This window comes from Lepisosteus platostomus, chromosome 20 (genome assembly GCF_059453375.1).
Source record: "Lepisosteus platostomus isolate fLepPlt1 chromosome 20, fLepPlt1.hap1, whole genome shotgun sequence".
NCBI lineage: Eukaryota > Metazoa > Chordata > Actinopteri > Semionotiformes > Lepisosteidae > Lepisosteus > Lepisosteus platostomus.
Window position 1 is genome coordinate 13,544,928 of NC_142630.1, and position 19,563 is coordinate 13,564,490.

The window sequence follows — 19,563 nt, forward strand, 5'->3', positions numbered from 1 at the left end:
GAGAGCGCGCGGCCATCTGTGTACAACCAAGCCCAAGACCTGTGTGTAACGGAAGATGTACAACGCTGGTGCTCCAGCATATCTGAAGCAATCTGTTTCTGATCCCACCTAGTGCTGAGTAATGTACTGATGAGCACTGCCCACTGCCAGAGAGATCTCAATGGTCAGGTGATTCCCGCTGAATCTGGGATGGGATGCGACTTAAACTGCCACTTATGCTAATTTTCACTTCTGTCCTAAACCACAGCCATGCCATCAAACATTCTCTAGGTCTTGTGGGTTCAGATTAGCTTCCAAAACTGAATGCAACCTTCCACTCAGCTCAGTGGAAAATACACCTCACTGAACCAAAATATCAGTCTGAAAAGACTAAGCAACCTTGCCAATACAAAGAAAATGTATCAACAATGGTAAAATTAGTTTTTTAACAAGAATCATGTTATTGCTAATTTCATGGAGAGTCATGTTAACAAGCAGCATGATTTAAGGATAAATGGGTTAAGAGTTAGAAATAACCAAGAAATGTGGCTGTATTTGTTTATATTCCAGTACATTCAATACCATATGCAACAGTTTGAAAGGTATAATCACTTTTTATCTCAAACTTTTGGTTTTAGGGAAATTTAGACAACATTCCTCTTTAGGGCAAAGCAGTGCATGGAGCCATATAGGCAAAAATTTCTGTCCTAAAACACAGCCATGCCATCAAACATTCTCTAGGTCTTGTGGGTTCAGATTAGCTTCCAAAACTGAATGCAACCTTCCACTCAGCTCAGTGGAAAATACACCTCACTGAACCAAAATATCAGTCTGAAAAGACTAAGCAACCTTGCCAATACAAAGAAAATGTATCAACAATGGTAAAATTAGTTTTTTAACAAGAATTATGTTATTGCTAATTTCATGGAGAGTGATGTTAACAAGCAGCATGATTTAAGGATAAATGGGTTAAGAGTTAGAAATAACCAAGAAATGTAGCTGTATTTGTTTATATTCCAGTACATTCAATACCATATGCAACAGTTTGAAAGGTATAATCACTTTTTATCTCAAACTTTTGGTTTTAGGGAAATTTAGACAACATTCCTCTTTAGGGCAAAGCAGTGCATGGAGCCATATAGGCAAAAATTTCTGTCCTAAAACACAGCCATGCCATCAAACATTCTCTAGGTCTTGTGGGTTCAGATTAGCTTCCAAAACTGAATGCAACCTTCCACTCAGCTCAGTGGAAAATACACCTCACTGAACCAAAATATCAGTCTGAAAAGACTAAGCAACCTTGCCAATACAAAGAAAATGTATCAACAATGGTAAAATTAGTTTTTTAACAAGAATTATGTTATTGCTAATTTCATGGAGAGTGATGTTAACAAGCAGCATGATTTAAGGATAAATGGGTTAAGAGTTAGAAATAACCAAGAAATGTAGCTGTATTTGTTTATATTCCAGTACATTCAATACCATATGCAACAGTTTGAAAGGTATAATCACTTTTTATCTCAAACTTTTGGTTTTAGGGAAATTTAGACAACATTCCTCTTTAGGGCAAAGCAGTGCATGGAGCCATATAGGCAAAAATTTCTGTCCTAAAACACAGCCATGCCATCAAACACTAGGTCTTGTAGGAACTCTAACCCTAACCCTAGCTAAGGGTTTGGGGTTAGGGTTAGGGTTCAGATTAGCTTCCAAAACTGAATGCAACCTTCCACTCAGTTCAGTGGAAAATACACCTCACTGAACCAAAATATCAGTCTGAAAAGACTAAGCAACCTTTTCAATCCAAAGAAAATGTATCAATAAGGGTAAAATTCAGTGTTTTAACAAGAAGTCTATTATTCTTTAATTGATGTACAAAGCTGGTGCGGCAGCATATCTGAAGCAATCTGTTTCTGATCCTATCGAGCGCTGAGTAATGTACTGAGAAGCAGTGGCCACTGCCAGAGATGTCTGAATGGTCAGCGGGTTCCCTCTCAATCTGGCACGTTTGACTGGAGACAACGTTTATTTAACTTCCCCCCGACACCCCCTCATCTAAAGACTCCGACTGCCTTTTCTCAATCCTGGGTGTGGTACCTGGTTATAGGAGTCCAGGGGCATCCTCATCTTGGGCTCTAGAAGGTTCAGAGTCACAGACTGCAGGACATAGAGGTAGTGGGCCATCTCATCCCCCACTGCGCCCGAGCTGTGGATGATATTCTGCCAATTAAGCAAATCAGAAGGATCAGGGGGAGGACAGAATACAACTATCACCACCAGAAGCACAAGACCCCGTGTGCCAAAAGCAAACAGCACTTGTTTACATAAAGCAGGCGCCACTCAGAAGAAGCAGGCTAACTGCACAGCACGAGTTTTCAATACTGCTCGCATCCGAGGAAAAACTCTACAGAGGATGAGATTCTTGGAGCAGCAACACTGCTCACAACCAGCATTTTCTAACAAACAGCATGAATCTTCTCTGGATTCACAGCCTTTATAACATGTCTGATTTGAGCGCAGAAGGAATGAGTTTAGTGAGAGTTTAACAGCTTTTTGTTGTCAGACAACAATCAACAATTATTTCAATATGTATACACTTTTTTATTGAACTGCATATAGACCCCCCCGTTTTAACAACATTTCAGATCCTACAGATAAATTGGTTACCTTGTATATATACTGGCGCAGGTTTATTTTTACCAGAAAATCAAACATTTCCTGAAAGAGAAAAATCGAACAAAGTCTATCAGTGACATTTTGAAGACATGACAAAACGAACAGTTATTTCTCAGTGAGCGTTTTAATGAACTCAGAAGTACTGAGTGAACTCAAGAAAGAGTGTTTGCACTGAGGAGATCCTGAAGATCCAGCCCCCAGCTCAGAGTTCCCCATTTTCTAGGAACTCTTCACCACTGGCTTTGCTTTGTTCAGCATTTTGTTACTAGTCTTGGATTATAGTGCACAATTGAATTAGTTATAGGACTAATTCGGTTTTCAGTTTCCAACATGTCAGATGATTCCTCTTATTTCCTTATACAAGCAAATCCAGATCTCCAGCGAGTGGTGAGGGTGAGGATCCAATTAAGCACTCAAATAAGAAACAGATCAGGGGTAATAGAAGCTCTGACTGCAATGACACACAGTGGCCATGAGGTGGTAGCAAAACTGCTTCATACACTGCAGACCACAGGGGTCTTCCACCCAACATTTTTCAGTAGCTGTAACTTATAAAAGTTGCTTCCAAACAGCAAAGCAAATGGAATAGCAGATTTAGTCAAGAGTTACTTTCAAAGACTAATACCCTGTGTCATCACCTGAGGTTTTCGTGCCAAAGGAGAGACTAAATTGATCACATTACCTTCACACAGACAGATGTACTGCAGACATGGGGTCTCAAGCTAAATTTGAGCTCGGTCCAACTGAGCAATTATTTCCACAGCTGTGAGTCAGGAAATCCAGTGAAATGAACAGAATAATAGTACAGCCCCATTGAAAGAAGACCAGAAAGCCCTGCATGAGTAGAGCTGTGCACTCCTGCCTCACAGCTACGTGTGGCCTGGAGCTGTATGGAGGGACGCTGGTCCCCTCTCCACCCCCTGACACCCCCACTATCTGCTGGGCGACCTGCGTGACCCCCCGGCTGTACCTTTTTCTCCATGTCGGACGCGGACTGCAGGAGAGCAATGAGAAGAGCCATGGCCTTGGTCTGGATCTGCTGGTTGAGCCTGTCGGGGGGGGGGGGGGAGGGAGAGTGAGAAAACAGACTGACTGTGCTGCTCCCCCGATCCGTCTGCGACGGCTCCGCGCACTTCCCAGACTCCCCCAGAAACCTGCTGATTTCCGGTACCGTCCCAAACAGCGGGGCAGTGAGACAGTGGCAAAGGAGGGAATGACTCTACTGCCGTAACACTCACCAAGGGGGCTTGTAGGTTACTGTCTGCTGGTTATTCTTGGGCCTGGAGAAAACAATTCTGTCCGCTAATTAAACACCACTAAGTTTTACCAGTTGCCACATTTTTAACACAACCAACAGAGGGCTCATTCCGGTATAGGATTACCAAGCAGCGCCAACTGCTAACAGCACTTAAAATAGCAAACGTGGATCAAGATTAAGTGAATTTGCTGCGTTCAACTTCAGACTGCAGAGCTGAGACCTCTCTGGGTGTCCTTTATTCCAGCACATGGGCTATTTTCAGAAAGGCTTTGTCATTCTACACAAAGAGTCCTATTTTACGAAACAGGCACCAGTCAGCAGTCCGTCCCAAACTCAAGCAGCCTCAAAAGAGGCCAGAGTCTCAAGATTAACACTTTGATTTCTCCATGTGGATTCTTGTTTTTTCACAATTACAGAGAGAAAATCCACACACTCCTTTTACTGACGGACTACTTGGATTTCACAAAAGCTTAGTGGCATTTTGGCAGCTCTTTCACAGAGTTATGAAATGTTTTTACAAGCACGCTTCAGGATTGCATTGGGACACCTGTGTACTTGCGAACAATGACTGAGTTTTGCTCTTGCTTTACTGTCTCTAACTTCAGTCTGCTCTGATTACTACTGTACCTTCAAGCCTGCTTTTGGGCAGAATGAAGTCACATGAGAACCTAAGAATCATTACAAATGAGAGGCCATTCGGCCCATCCAGAATGTTTGATAACAGAGATAATACCACTGAAAGGAACCCAGACAGTTTTATCTACAACAAATGCAGTAGAAAATTGGTTTAGCAATTAGCTTGCCTGTAAAGACTCAAGACTACCCACGGGCAGTAGCACAATGGTCGACTCCGAGTCATAGATGTGCCAAATCTCTTCCTTGAATCTACACCCAAGGAGAATCTGGTATGACCCCCCCCCACCCCCACATCTGAATATCCAGCTGAGAAATTTTATTTCAGGTATTACTGTGCTCATATTTCAGAAGGTACACCTCCACTCCAGATTTGGGTGCATGCGAGGTATGAATATTAATTAGCTCTCAGCCAATTAAGATTAGCTGTCTCCTGTACAGTGATTGGATGAGAGCTATTTGACATTCATACCTGTAACACCTGAGCACATATGTGTACTTGATACAGTAGATGTGCTTTTTGATTCAGTTGGTATTGTTTAGAGACATGTAGACTAGGATGAATTCAGAGAGGCACGTTTGGAATGTGGTAGAGAAACACGGTCAGTTCTGCTACAAAGCGCGTTTTCAAAAAACAAAGTTAAAAATAACGCGACAAATTTATCACTACCACTATTTTTTCTAGCATGAGCTGATTAGGACACATTCAAGTTTGGAAACTAGTCGTACATGAGTAGGAACAAACAGCTGTGCATGTGCCAGGCGGATGTAAAATTACATTCTATAAATACTTCATTAGGTCAATATAAAGGGTCTGAATTAAAAAAAAGATTTTCACTTTAAAGGTTACATTTCCTCTTGCTTAGCAACAAAGGCTGATGCACACTATGCCACTCTAGTGGACTTGCTCAATAGTTACTTAGTCATCTTCAATTAATGATATTATATCAGTGAACACTGTAAATAAACACTGTTTTGATAAAATAACAAACAAGGGCTAACTATTCATATAGAATAATTTCAATCATGGTGGTATTTTCAAGGCATCTTCCCCATAAGCCCTTAATTCCCATTGAATCAATCTTCAGGAACACAACAGCAGCAGACCTGGCTGCGGCTTGTATTGACATGACTTGACATCACACTTTCCTCAGCGCGTCACAGGCCACTTACACCTGCAGGTGCCCGATGAGCCTCTCCAGCGTGACTTCCTGTTTCACCAGCAGGAACAGGCTGGTGCTGCTCTGCACCATGTTCTCCAGGATGGCCAGGGACAGCTGCTGGATGGAGGCATCCATCACCTTGACATTGACGAACCCTGCAATCTGAATGGGCGGCAGTGGGGCACGGACTCAGGGTGGCAAACACAGAGACTGAGCCCCTTCACCCCCATGCCCATTATAGACATGGGCACTTAGGCCATATCCTTGGTTTGTCTTCACGTTTGCCCCTTTCTACACCCTTCACACTATTTCAAAGTCGCTGCTTGTCTTTTCATTTATACATCATTTTTACAGGAATTCCCTTATAGTAGAATCAATGCTGAAGGACTTGAGAGATGCTTGTAGCTTGGACCAATTGAATGTGGCAGCTCCAAGCTCAGAAAAAAGAAATGGATCAGAAGACCTTAGGGTTCTCAAGAACTTCATCCATCTGATTTGATAGATAATACAGGCTGCATCTACAATAACATGGAGAACTGCTGAGGCATTTCATCAGCTCAAAGGGGAACTGCAGTTCCAGTTTCTCAGCCTGTTTATGAAATCGTAGTAACAAAATAAATTGACAGTATCCCAAAATCAAACAAATTCCAAATTAAGCACAAAATCGTGAACTGTGGAAGTACTGTTTAGTCACCATGGTATCGCAAACCCCTGGTGTTGCCATGGGCGACAGTGAAGAGTTTGTGCAAATTGCGATGTGTAGCAGCCCTTCCTGCTCACTAGTCACTGTAATGGCTGATATAATGTGAAGTGCCAGCAAATAAGCACAGGTTGTGCAGCAGACATTTCACTGCAGAAATGTTCCAACGTGACCCGCATGCAGAGTTAACATTTGCAAAAATGTGTCACTCTAGAGCAATATTTCTATTGGATTAAAAGAGATCTCCTCACAAGCTCGTTTATAATGTAACAGGGCTGCCTCACCTCACCAGAAGTTTTGTTGCCTCGTTCTGACTCGGAGAATATGGCGCTGGGCATACCTGGAAGTGTTGTCTTTTTTGTGATGTAAATTGGAGCTTTTACACGTTACTGTGTACATTTGACTTGCATTGTGGTTTGAAATGCACTTATCAGTGCCACTTCTTTCTAACCCCAAAACATAAAAATATCATTGCAGTTCCCCTTTTATTAACTATTGCAGTTCAGTTGGAACAGCTGCTGTAAAGATGTTACATTTAAGCTCGCGAGTGCCTCGCCTCTGCCCTCCAGAAGTTCACAAGGAGGCTGGTGACGGTGTGACGGCCATACCTTCCTGATGAACACGGTGGAGAGGTTCTCCCAGGAGACGATGCCGTGATCCATGAGCTCCATGAAGCCCTTCAGGGTGTGGGCCATGATGATGGGGGCCCTGAGACACACACACACAGGCACCCAGTCACCCCAGAGCGTTTGTGGCCCGTGCAAGCCCACCCACAAGAGTCTAGAGGCAAACGCTGGCTGCAGAGAGAGCAGCCCGGGGGGTCGTGGAGTGGGGGGCTTCACTGCGAGATCCGCAGCCCAGCTTGGGCCTCCACCAGAGGAGATCACATACAAACTCGGCTTTGGAGAAAAGCACTGAACAAAGACCCAAGGCTGACATGACGTGTGGCCTGCTCTGTGTTACGTCTGCAGAAGTTGAGGTTTGAGGCTGTGCTCTGCAGGATTTGAAAATGCTTTAACTTGCTTCTTCTCGTTCTTGTTTAGCCCCTGACCACACAGACAGGACAGGAACACAGCGATTATTTCTGGCCATATTTTGCACACACGGTCGAGCAGCAAACCGCCACCCAATTACTCTGTTGCAAGTGCTTAGGTAGAAACTTCCAACCCAGACAAATTATGATGTTGTCTCAGTAGCGCGTTAGGATGAAGGGCACGTTATACCCTTGAGGGTCTCAATTCCAAACCTAGAGGCGTTTCACTCGAGCACCGAAGACTGACAAAATAGAAACAAATACAATAGCCGTCTGCTTAATGGATAACATAGACCCATAAGACAGAACATTGAAGGACGCAGAGAAACAGATAGTGATCCCACACACACACACACACACACACACACACACACACACACACTTCCCTCGGGGGCAGACTAGCTGCTGCAGACTAAATGGGACAGCGAGTGAGGTCATGGTCTGCCAGCCGGTACCTAACCCATACTTGCGTTGTGAAAAGCCAGGATCCTATTTCAGTGAGAAATATTCATCAAAGCTCAAAGCTTATTATTCAAATCAAAGAGACCGCCAGAGATGTGCATTTGCAAGAACAAGGCGTTAGCTGTGAAGAAACAAGATACAGAACAAGCTGGAGGGAGTATAATGTTGATGTTTTTATAAAAGATAGCAGCCTCAACATGTCACTGATGCTGGGGTATACTGGTCACCCTGTTTCAGAGTTTTTCATTCTTCCTGCACTTAGCACCCTCTGATTCCCAAGACATGGCAGCCAGAAAAGATCAGCTCTCAAAGAGCGAAAGGAAATTGAGAAAGAAGCAGCTGCAGACCTGTGTCTGGCTGCACGGTCCCCTCCTGCAGCTCTCTCCTGCCCACACTGCCCATCTGGAAGATGTACACAACTCACTCATTGCTGTTCTCCACGATCTGCACCAGCAGGGAGTGCCCGTCGCGGCTGATGAACTCCTGGGCAAAGGTGACATCGGTAGAGACGGCGGCCAGCTGCTTCAGAGAGTCACAGCGCACGCCGGAGTCCAAGTTCTGGATGCCCCTGAAGAGTTCTTCAGCATAGCGACCCTGAGGCAGACAAGCAGGCCTTAACGAGTGATTTCAACCAGAATTCTTCCAGTGTGCAATTCTTCCAGTTTGGTAGCAGGAAGTCAAAGTCCTATATGTTTTAAAGACACAGCATCTTCTAATAAATACAAGCTATTAAATAGCCAAAACATGAATTTTCACCAATTATGAAGAATTGGATAATTTCCCTTAGGAATGGCTTAGATGAAAAAAATGGACAAAAGTCCATGCTGCCCTCCATGAAGCAGGGTAGGCCACTCATAGTTTAAAAACAAAGATTACAACCAAGAAGACAGCATTCAGCCTTCTAGCCTGTTTGGTAGTTAGTAGTTAACTAATTTAAGTATCTCATCCAGTGGTTTCTTCTAAGAAGCCAGGGTATTGGCTTCAACAACACAGTAGGGCAGCTTGGTCCACACTCCCTCAACTCTCGGTTTTAACTGTAAAATGTACTTCCACATAGTTTCCATGAACCGTTTTTTCTCTGTCAGTGCTTCCCCTATGGTTCCAACTGTCAGCCACTGCTGAAGGAAGAGAGCTACTGAGCAGGAATGCGATGGAAAGGATAGGGAGTACAAGATGAAGGGAGGGAGAGTATGAGAATGTGTGGGAGGTGGGTACCATGAACATATCGCAGCTTTCACATCACTTCCACAAACAGTTCTGTTTATATTCCTCGGTATCTAAATCCACTCTGATAACGTACGCAGTGTTTACTCATCTAGGACAGAAACGTCCGTCATTTACGATTCATTCCTTCGCGGGGCTCAATTTGCTCACAGCGAAACCTGCACCAGAGCTCCAAGGGGTTTATCTAAACAGCAAAAAGAGGGAACTACAAGAGAAAGCAAGGCTCTCCCGTACAGATCACAGAATCAGAGTGTGGGAGGAAGCGGGCTGCAGTGGGTGTGATCACGATCTGGAGCAGCCCGCACCAGCTCTCCCAGCTCTGAAGGGCTGGCATCACAGCAGATGGCATGCTTGTCTGGCCCCTGGATCTGGAGGGGTGGGGGCTGTGCGAGTGTTCATGACTAAGGCAGTGGACACAGGAAGAGAGAGAGAGAGGGAGCTGTGCTCATCTCATCAGCTCTTTGTTCCTCCCACGAAGCCTGGCTGGGGGGAAGGGAGGGTGGAGGGGACGAGGGACGCAGATTCACTGGCTGGACTCAGTCGGTTCCCTAATTTGGCAACAATGAGGGAGAACAGCCCCATTGAACGGGTGGTCGAAACTCCAGCCAGGAATAGCTCCTTTATAAGTTGGCTGTATACCAAATCCAGGCGCAGCACAGAGCAGCATCTCGCCTGTCTTCTTCGAAACAAATGCTTGGCTGAACCCTGTTCTTTAATCTCCCTGAAAGGCAGCGAGCTTTACGCACTGCATCTACACTGAAATTCAGAAAACTCTTAAATGGATCAATCCTCCCAGGCTCTCCCAGCCCCAACAGGTGTCACTAATCGGCACATGGTGCCAAATGATACTTAATTATGCCGATGTTAACTAACTTTCTCAGAGAAAGAAATATGAGACAAATTTGCTACGCCACATTACAGCAGCAGCTCTCCCACATTGACAAAAATGCACTTGGCGGCATATAATTAGCAATTCAGAAAAGAGATACATCCAGTCCAGATGCACAAACTGCAAGATTCTTAGCCATATTATCATCTGCAAGGGACTAAAGGGTATTCTGACTTGTTCTGTGTAAAATCTATTTTCCCACACATACGCAAAACTGTAGCCTCTCATAAAGAAATTGTGGCTACAGTAATGCTTTTGTTTCACTTCTAGCAAGGTCAGAGGCATGATGCACAAGTGCAGGTCACCAAGGGGGGGATGAGAGGAAGTGTTTCGTGAGCGTACTGGGTGGAGACACTGTTTCCAAAATGTCACCTAGGATTAAAAATATAACAGGAAGATCAGCCTTCTTCAGGATGACCCGGAGAGTTCTGCACGTCAATACCCATATGTGTTATTAAAAGAAGTCTACGAACTTGTTGGATTTAATTAGGACTGGAATTAGGAAGGCATTTCTACAGGTCACACAGCTGGTGCAGTCTGTCCCTTGTCTGAAATCAGTGAGCAGCAAGCTGAGAGTACCCAGGTAACGTAGAAACTAACGGAGAACCGTCCACTTGACTTACAGGTGCTTTGGTGAGGCGGAGAATACTGCCATTCTTGATGTCCAAACGGTTCTAGGACACAGACGAAACACACTTTTCAGGACAGCCTTTATTATTAACATCGTTGCCCGTCTTAGCATGCACACGCAGGCACATAGACATTCATATCAAACGTGAATGCAGTCACTCAGAAAAAGGAAATCAAACATTAAAATAAGAACAATGGGGAAATCGACTTGCCGGAATAGGCCCCACATTCCGTGCATTCTGAAAGGGCTCCTTATTGCAAAACAGCCCGGTGCACTGAGTCACGTCAATCTGCTGCTCTCCTCTCCTTCTCCCCCAAGCACGGCATGCCGTGACTCAGGAGGAATGTGGTAGAGAAGACACAGGAAGGCTTGCCCTCACCTGCCCAGCGCTGCTGCCTGGTGTGTCAGAACACAAGCTGCAGTTTCACTTCCTGCAGCCAATATAGGATCTGTGCTGTGACTTGCACCTCTTATAGACAGAGGCTGGGCGAGGACTGTAACTGGGTCTTACCACAGTCTGTTGAGGGAACCTCACATTTTGTTTAAGCAACTGAACCAATTATATGTCGGACAGAGCTTAAGTTTCTGTGTTTTATTTAGCAGGCTAGAGATACCTGGTGGAGCCCAAATTCTGCTACACAGTTTTTCTCAACATATTATCATGAGATTCTGCAGGGGTGAGGTCCTGGCACAGTGCATCCAGCCCGCCTAGCCCTATCCTCTACCCACATGTCTCAAATTGATTATCTTAAAAGACGTCTGACCCATTAAGGAGTCTCAAACATTGGTCCTGGATGGTTCCAATCTATGAATCATCTAGGTCACCTTATATCTTCTGTTTCTATGGATGGGAGATATTTGTAAGTTCTCAATTAAGGAATTCATTTGTTTAATTAAGGAAACGGGTTCTTGAACACTGAGGGGTATTTCTTATTTGTTTTCCAAATGATCAAATAATCTTAAATTACTTTTAGCAAGTTAACAGTTTTAATGATCTCTGCCCAAATCTTTCAGAAACTGATGATCCTACTAGAATGAGGCTCTCCACAATAGGGGTTAAAGATGTCTGCTTTGAAGGCCTTCATCTTTTAGTTGCCTTGGGAGTGGGGTCCCCCTTCCTCATTTTCCACACAAAATATAAAGTAGCTCACTTGAAAGCTGTATAGACATCCTGTTTCCATTGGATTACAGGGAACTCCATGGCTCTGAGGCTACACCGATGTCTGTTGCAAAGGAAAATGATTGCTCAAAAACCTCGGGGCCGTATTCTCACCGACTCAGTGATGTACGTCTGGATGCCATCGGCGTACTGCAGCGCATAGCCATCGGGGCCACTGAGGTTCCACCTGTCGACAAGCAATTCGATCAGTTAAGGGATGGAGGGGTGGACTGGTGGCCCAAATACTGAGACTTTCCCTGTGTTCTGTTGGTGAAATAATAACTATCCTCTTCTCCTCCCCACATGTCCGGATGGCGCTGCATCTCTGCCATAGATCCAAGAGGGACATCGTGGATATAGCTATCGTTTAGGAGCAATCTACTGGTCTACAGAGATCTGCATGGAGTACTAACACACAGAAGACATGATGGATGGATGGATTAATACCCTCATCATTTCCTTTTTTTTAGCTATATTAGCATGCCCAAAGGGGTTGGGCAACCAGTTGACCTTGGACCCCCAGAGGTTTTTTATTTCTCCTTACTAAGGAGTTTTTGGACCATTGTCTTCCGGTCTTCTGTTCTGTATTGACAAAATGTATTGTCAATTGCATTGTTAAGCGCCTTGGGGCAACCTTGTTGTGAAAGGCGCTATATAAAAATACATTGAATTGAATTGAAAGAATCGCTGCAGGACACAGCCAACCAGAAGGATCTCCCCATGTGCGTTCACCCAAGACAAGGCAGGCCACAAACTACAGCTATTCTCAACTTACTTTCATTTCTTTCCTGAACAGGAGCACCCAGCTCCATCGCCACCAGATTCACGCTGGTTTTGCAATAGACTGCCTGTCAGCAGGTTTCACGCTGCAATACTGAAAGGCCAGCTTTCTGACCCGTGAGAAAGACACATGAGGCCATTCACATTTCTTGTCAGATCTATTTATATATGAACGTGTTATGAACAATGACCAATAATTTTATGTACGACTAGGGATTTTGTAGAGGCCCTTAGTCCTGGGAAATACAGATACGTAGTTTCTGAAGTCAGAATAAAACATATGAATAATACATACCCATCACAGACTTCTTTAATGACTGCTGACAGTGGCTTTTTCTGTAAGAGAGGAAATCTTATTGGTTTGGGACACACAAATCATAAATTAATCACAGGTTGCTTTTGCTGCTTCACTTCTATGGGGAAATAACAAACATCTGAGACACAGTCTCAAATTTAACCAAAAAAGACATTTAAAAAAACTGCATGATCTTCAATGGTCGCGTCTCTATGCTCAGGTACGGTGCTGCTCTAAAGCAAAAATGACACCGACTTTGCATGCATACGAGTGGTTATTTAGAAATAATAATTGGAAAACATTAGCCTTTTGATGGAAAGAGGAGAATTCTGTGTTTTGTTACAGCTGCCCTGCAATTGGTGGGTTGCAGTGTGGTTGAAGCAATTACAGGGCTGGCATTGAGACTGGTCTGCTCAGGCCTCAGCCAAAGCCACAAAAACAAGCTATTCATTTGGCGCAACTGCACATCCACCCGGCTGAGCTCCTGCTCCAGGCGGAAGCTCACAGAAAGGCTGCCGACACACTTACAGGGCAGGGAGGCAGAGCAGCCAGCCAGGTCCCTCTCCCCAGAGGTGCAAACACCGCGTCCCGCAGTGGGGACTGAACTTCAGTCAGGGAGGGGCTGGGAGTAGGTGTGTCAGGACACAGGCTGCCTACGCCTCTGCTGGGACTTTGGATTAGGGAAGTGAAACTACAGAAGCCAGGCTTGGGGGGTGTGCTACAGAGCATCGCTCGCTTGTTGCCCATAGGTCTAATCTTGAGCTGTTTTATTTGTGCAGGGTGCCTTCATTACGAACTAGCACTGCCCGTGTATAACCACGACGATAGACGCAGGGGGGTAGGAAAGCGGCCAAAAACTATCTTTACTGGGTGAGTCACTTAGTAACCCGGGCAAAACCTTTTCTTCAATCAATGCATCTGTCCCCCAGTGCAGGGCCTGACCAAGGCTGTGATCTCATGTGCTGCCTCTCTCCTGGGCAGCCGACAGGTAAGGGGAATCCGTACCTGGTCCAGGTCAATGAGCTGGGGATAGGCCCCAGGCATCTGGATGGCGATCTTCACGATGTCCTTCTGAGGAGGCATGGTGGCGCCCTGCGCGTGCGTTCAGCCGGGCTTGGCTGGGTACAGCAGGGAGCAGGGGGGGGCCAGGGGCCCAGGGGGACGTACCCTGCGAACAGGAGACACAAGCGTCAAACCACCCAACCTCATCCGAAGTCACGGCATCACACGTTCAGCCCTTCACTCCCTGCACACGCTTGAGAGGAACGAGCTGGCCAATGTCGGATGTTCACCCCTGACATTCGAACTTATAAACATTCGAAAGGCAACATGTCCTGGCCAGACACAGCCCGAGTGCATTCATATCCACCTTGCTGATGCTGCAATAGTTACGACACAAGCTGAAGCCACTACAGTGGATCTTCCTTTAGTGCATCTAACGCTGAAGAAGGCCTGTAGCATCAATCACAACTGACACTTGGGACTGTGTATTTCTCCTCCACAACACCTCTCTAGACATGGACAGAGGACACTGCAACACCTGAAACAAAGGACACGTTTGGGACTCCAGGTATAAAAAGAAGGTCACCTTAATAGAATCACCACAGCACTAAGCCATATACACACAAGCCTACACGTACCAAAAAGTGAAAAGGGGTGTAGCAATTGTCATATATATTAAAACTACTAATCTAGCTGTTAGTTTGGCTTCATTGATTAACTGACAATCCTCTGAAGTGTTTTTGTTGACTCATTATTATATGTTGAGTCAGTGTTCAGTCATTTACTGGGTTATATTGGCCAACAGTTTTCTCCAGGTGAGGACCAGGCAGACTCCGGAGATCACCTGAGGGAATGAACACAGAACCATCAAGAAATCAAGCAGCTTAGAGAGCTAAGTCTTTTAAAAAAAACAGTCCAAATGATCTCTAACTTGGCTTTTTGGTGAGGATTTCTTTGGATAACTTTGCAACAGCGAGAAAGAGACCAACTATTTATAAACAGAGTAAGCATTTGTATAGGTCTACATTTATTTCTTCAGGGGAAATTGTGTTAATATTTATGCAATTTGTTGAAATACCTCATTATTTCTGTTTCTGTAAATTTGACTCGTCAAAGTGCTGAACCTATAAATATTTCCCAGTTTACCGACTCTTCCCTGTGGTTCCTTATTTCTCTTCTGTAGCATCGAACTTGGCTCAATTGTCACAATGTGAAGTTGAATTCTTAAAGAGACATTCACCACATGTGCTGGGTATACTTCCCTCTAGTTTCACCATCACTGCGCCCACAGAACAAGACAGCACTGTGTTTGACTTTCTAAGGTGGAGGCACCACTCTATTCTGTGAGCAATGCGGAGGTTAACTCCATGTCACTTTTCATTTTTCATAATGAGCTAAACCCCAGCTAGTTCCTCTTTAGTTTTTCTGTAGAACAACTCAACAGGTTTCTCATGTTCACAAGCCATTGCCTGGGCTGCAGCAGTCTGGGCAGGCAGTGAGAAGTGCTTGCACTACAAATGTAGAGACTCTGATCACTGCACTGCACCTGTGCAAACACTAACACTTTCTAGAGATTCATGATGCCAGTGGTTCTCAACACAGATTCTAATTGAGCTGTTAATCTGTGATGCTCGGTGATGACTTGAATTGATCTACTTGCCTGTTTAAAGTTTTGTTAACCCAAACTAAAGTGCTGTGAGCTGATAAGGAACACTTCCCAAAACTTTGCTCCCTACACAATAGCTACGTACAGCTCTAGTAAGAGCAGGGACAGGTAAGCATGAGCAAAAATTCTCATTTGCTGCCAACCAGGAAACTTTCAGCTAACGCAGTTTTGTTTGGTTTTCTAGGTGTGCACATCAGTGTTGAGAAATGGCCACAGCCTGTCCTCCATATTCTGTTGAACCAGAGACGGGCACTGAACTCCACAATAAACACACTATGAGCAGCACACACGCAAGTCAAAGCAATTGGTAATGTTTAAAAGGCAGGAACAACTAATGCAAGAAAAATTGCTTTTAAAATTGCAACATAACAGCAGAAAAGCACTACCCTGCTGCATTGTGTCTTTACAACACCTAGTGGAAACATTACAGTGAGAAAATATGGTACATGGTCATTACAAAACAAGGCCAAACGATGAGAAAAATACAGAAGCAGATATTACCATTTAATTATTCCTTCCGTTTATGGCTGGGCAAACTAACATTGCATGGCCCAGAGTATTTAATCCATCTTAAATTGCCCACACATGTACTGTATTTCAGCCTTTGAGGCTTCTGCATAAAGGAAATTGATTCCTTTTATCCTGCCCAGGTGCCTGCTTTTCATTAAACGAGGTTAAAGAATTCCATCCACAACACAGCATGTCCCTGGATCACAGGAAATAAAATCAAAATCCGAAATGCAGCACCGACAGGGACCCGAGCTCTATAAGCTCAATCCTGTAACATGCCACAGCTTGAACAGGCACAGTCGAGCTGGGGTTAAGCAGCAGTATACTGGTTCCTGGGGAGATGTGAAATAAGCAGTTTCAGTACCTAACAGCAGCTAAAGCTGCAAACAGACTGGCTAATAAAACAGTTAGTAAAGATTTAGAACCACAAGCTAGGCCATATGACCTGTGCACAGAAATGTCCCTAAACAGTTAAGTGTTTTTTCCATTCCTCTCACATGAAAATACCTTGTTTGGAAATCTGTGAGCCCAAAGGGATGTAGGCCAAAGAGGAAACATAAAATATGAACTGAGAGAAAGGCGATTCTCTTCACCCCTAATTTATAATCACAGAAACACAAAGCCTAAAAGATGTTACATGCTAGTTCAGTCACTCTGTCCTCCAGGATGAGCTCATTTCCTTAAAAGACCAGCCCGTGCACCTTAATACAGCGTTTCCTTGCACAATACTCGATACAGTACATATTTTACAATTAGACGAGCAGTCTTTACTGAATGAGGTTCAACACTTAGCCTAATGTAGCATTAAGACCCTTTCACCAAAAGCCTCCTAGTTGTGCCCTTGCCCAAGCCCTTAACTGAATATAGGAACACCTGAAAGGTTACAAACAAGAGAAGGGTTGTTTGGTGGATTTTAATTCCAAGAGAAAGCTGGCCACTTGTGAGCACCCAAAACCATCTGTGACCACAGTCATCTGCTTTTGCAGCTGGCCCAAATGAATCACTGACCAGGCTCTCCTGTGCTAGCATTCAGTTTCCCAGAGGGAAAAGTACTACATGATAGCAACACTCCTAACTACCACACGACGAAAGCCTGGTGCTTTAAACAACAACAAAGATGCTCGGATGCTCACCAAAAGAAAACCAGAAAAAGGTTTCACTGAGGACAACACCATGATCTATACACCAGATTTTTTTAACGGTGCAAAACACCACTGCTACGTTCAGTATCCAAATTTCCAGAATAAGCCTAAATCCCTGTGTGTGCTGAAGGTCCACCATAGCTGACTAATTTAACCCTTGACAATGATCCCTAAATCTCTTCAACTGTGATAAACTCTTATGGACTTGTGGTTAATTATGGTCTGAGAAAATCTTTGCTAATCCTTTGAGGGCTCTAATATGCACAACCAGGGGAGTGGGATGTATTTTTTGTAACATGGACTTGTGGCTGATTAAAGGCTGCAGTCAGAAAGGAGAACTCGTAGGTCTCTGTTGCCCTCTGACCCCTGACCGCCCCCCCGCATGGCCCACCTCCTGCCCTCTCGAAGCTATAGATGCGGCCGGGCTGCAGCTCTGCAGAACCGTGTGAACTTTCGTGTTTTTTTTTTTTCTGTACACAGACTCGAAGTGCCTCCGTGTCACATTTCCCGCAAACCGTAAACCACAAGAAACAACGGACCACTTGGAAGGAAATCGTTAATCCCACTTCAATCAATTTAATAACAGGCTGCCCTGATTACGGAGTGATCAACGTTCAATAAAAACAGATTTTGTCAACCTTCTAAACTAAAATCCGGATAACCTATTAAATGCGACTTGATTTTTGCCCTGCGACAAATATTCTTGCCTTTAACGAAAAGGCAATTAACGTAATGGCATACCTCATTCGAGGTTAGTACTTAAACCTGATTTAATTGGCCCAAACCCATCGATTCGTCTTGCAGGGTGCAGGGTTAGAGTCAGTAAGCCATATGAAAAAAAAATGCAACACTTAGTACTACTTTTCTGGAGAGCTAAAAGACGGGTTTTGATCTGCGCTCAAGGTGTGCGGTAAAGTGGGTCTTGCAGCAAGTGAAGTAACTAAAAATGACTGCTGAATTTATCCTGTTTGACAAAAAAAATGGGTAAGAGAGAAACGAAAAACGATATTGAGTAATCTCTGATTTCTCTCCGTTAAGAACATACAGATATTTCCAGTGCCCTTTACTCGCTAAACAAACAACATACAGTAAATTACAAACACCACGAAGGTAATCAAAAACTGAAACTATTCTGAAATCCTTTCAAACGCAGAGTCGCGTTTCCAGAGCTCCACAGCCACAATCTTACAACGTCTTGACTCGGGCACGTTCCTGGAGAGCCGCACCGCTACCTCTAGTTAGAAAACAACTGAAAATCAGATACAGTAGGAACGAGGAAAAACAGGTTATTTGGCCTCTGGAATGAGATCCATCCCCCCAGGCCATTACTTTCTGGCACACATGCACACACACGAAAACACGGAGGCTCAAAAAAGTTGGCCAGCTGAAAAAAAAAAAAGAAACCCCCCCATTTGTGGCGCAGCGCGCTCCCTTCCCGATTATGTCCCTTTCCCCCCCTTACCTGGATCAAAAGGATCTTACTGCCCTCGGATATCCGCGGAATAGCGAGCCCAGATCACTCCTGGTCCGCTCCAGCCCACACTCAGAGGAACTTTCGGGAGTGCAGAACTCTGCTAACTCCAAGGTACAGTAATTGATCACTCTTTCACAGTTCCGGGTTGAAAACGCGTAACTAGTGCGCTCTCCGCCCCTGTAGGGGAGTGTTTTCCAGTCGCATGGAATCCTGATATTTTCCACTAGGGATTGGAGCGTGATGTGAACGGGTGGTCAAGTAGTATTTTCCCCCACTTCCACGCTTTTTAGAAAATTCAAAATTCACTTCTTTTAAGTCCCTCCTCCAGTTTTGTTTTCGGGAAGCTTTAAACATTTTTTTAATTCCTTTATGTTCTGCTTGAAAGTCCGATTTTTTTTTCAAATAAAAAAATAACATTAAAAGTTTACCTTCTTTTGCAGTACCACATTACCATATTTTTGTTTCCTTGCTTCAAAAAAGGGAAAACGAAGGTTATTCGCCCCTTTTTTTTTTACATGACCTCGGTCTTACTGAACTCTCGTATTGCCGCGTTGCTGATCTTAAAGTTATAAAATCCCCACCAACAAAATCCAGTCGGACTGCTTACAACTGAAGTTAAGAATTGGACTTGGAAAAATACAGGTGCGAGTGTAACAGGGGCTCCTGTCTTCCGTTTTAAATGTACTACTGTATAGCCGAGATTTCACTTGTTCCTCGACTGCAGGTCCTGAAATAATTCCCTGACCGCGCCTTTCTACATGTCATTGTATGAACTCCCCTCGTCGTCTACCTCATTAAACAGCTTCGGTTTCAAGGACTCATTGCAAGGCGTCTTGAGAAGCACAGTCGGTTCCAATGAGGCGAAATGAACAGTTAAGGTCCTCGGGAGT

The 19,563-nt window shown here is 44.4% G+C and overlaps 1 protein-coding gene across 1 annotated transcript in view; it reads right to left on the reverse strand.

Moving 5' to 3' along the window:
- elmo3 (engulfment and cell motility 3) overlaps nucleotides 1-19,559 on the reverse strand; it is a 34,322-nt gene extending 14,763 nt beyond the window's left edge. The window contains exons 1-11 of the mRNA XM_088614096.1: nucleotides 18,662-19,559; nucleotides 13,885-14,047; nucleotides 12,880-12,920; nucleotides 11,919-11,991; nucleotides 10,638-10,688; nucleotides 8,326-8,495; nucleotides 7,015-7,114; nucleotides 5,717-5,868; nucleotides 3,623-3,701; nucleotides 2,644-2,694; nucleotides 2,074-2,196 (exon numbers count right to left, since the gene is read on the reverse strand). Coding sequence (XP_088470222.1) covers nucleotides 2,074-2,196; nucleotides 2,644-2,694; nucleotides 3,623-3,701; nucleotides 5,717-5,868; nucleotides 7,015-7,114; nucleotides 8,326-8,495; nucleotides 10,638-10,688; nucleotides 11,919-11,991; nucleotides 12,880-12,920; nucleotides 13,885-13,962 — 918 coding nt within the window. The 5' untranslated portion in view covers nucleotides 13,963-14,047; nucleotides 18,662-19,559. The remainder of the gene's footprint in view (nucleotides 1-2,073; nucleotides 2,197-2,643; nucleotides 2,695-3,622; nucleotides 3,702-5,716; nucleotides 5,869-7,014; nucleotides 7,115-8,325; nucleotides 8,496-10,637; nucleotides 10,689-11,918; nucleotides 11,992-12,879; nucleotides 12,921-13,884; nucleotides 14,048-18,661) is intronic.
- Nucleotides 19,560-19,563: the final 4 nt, after the last annotated feature.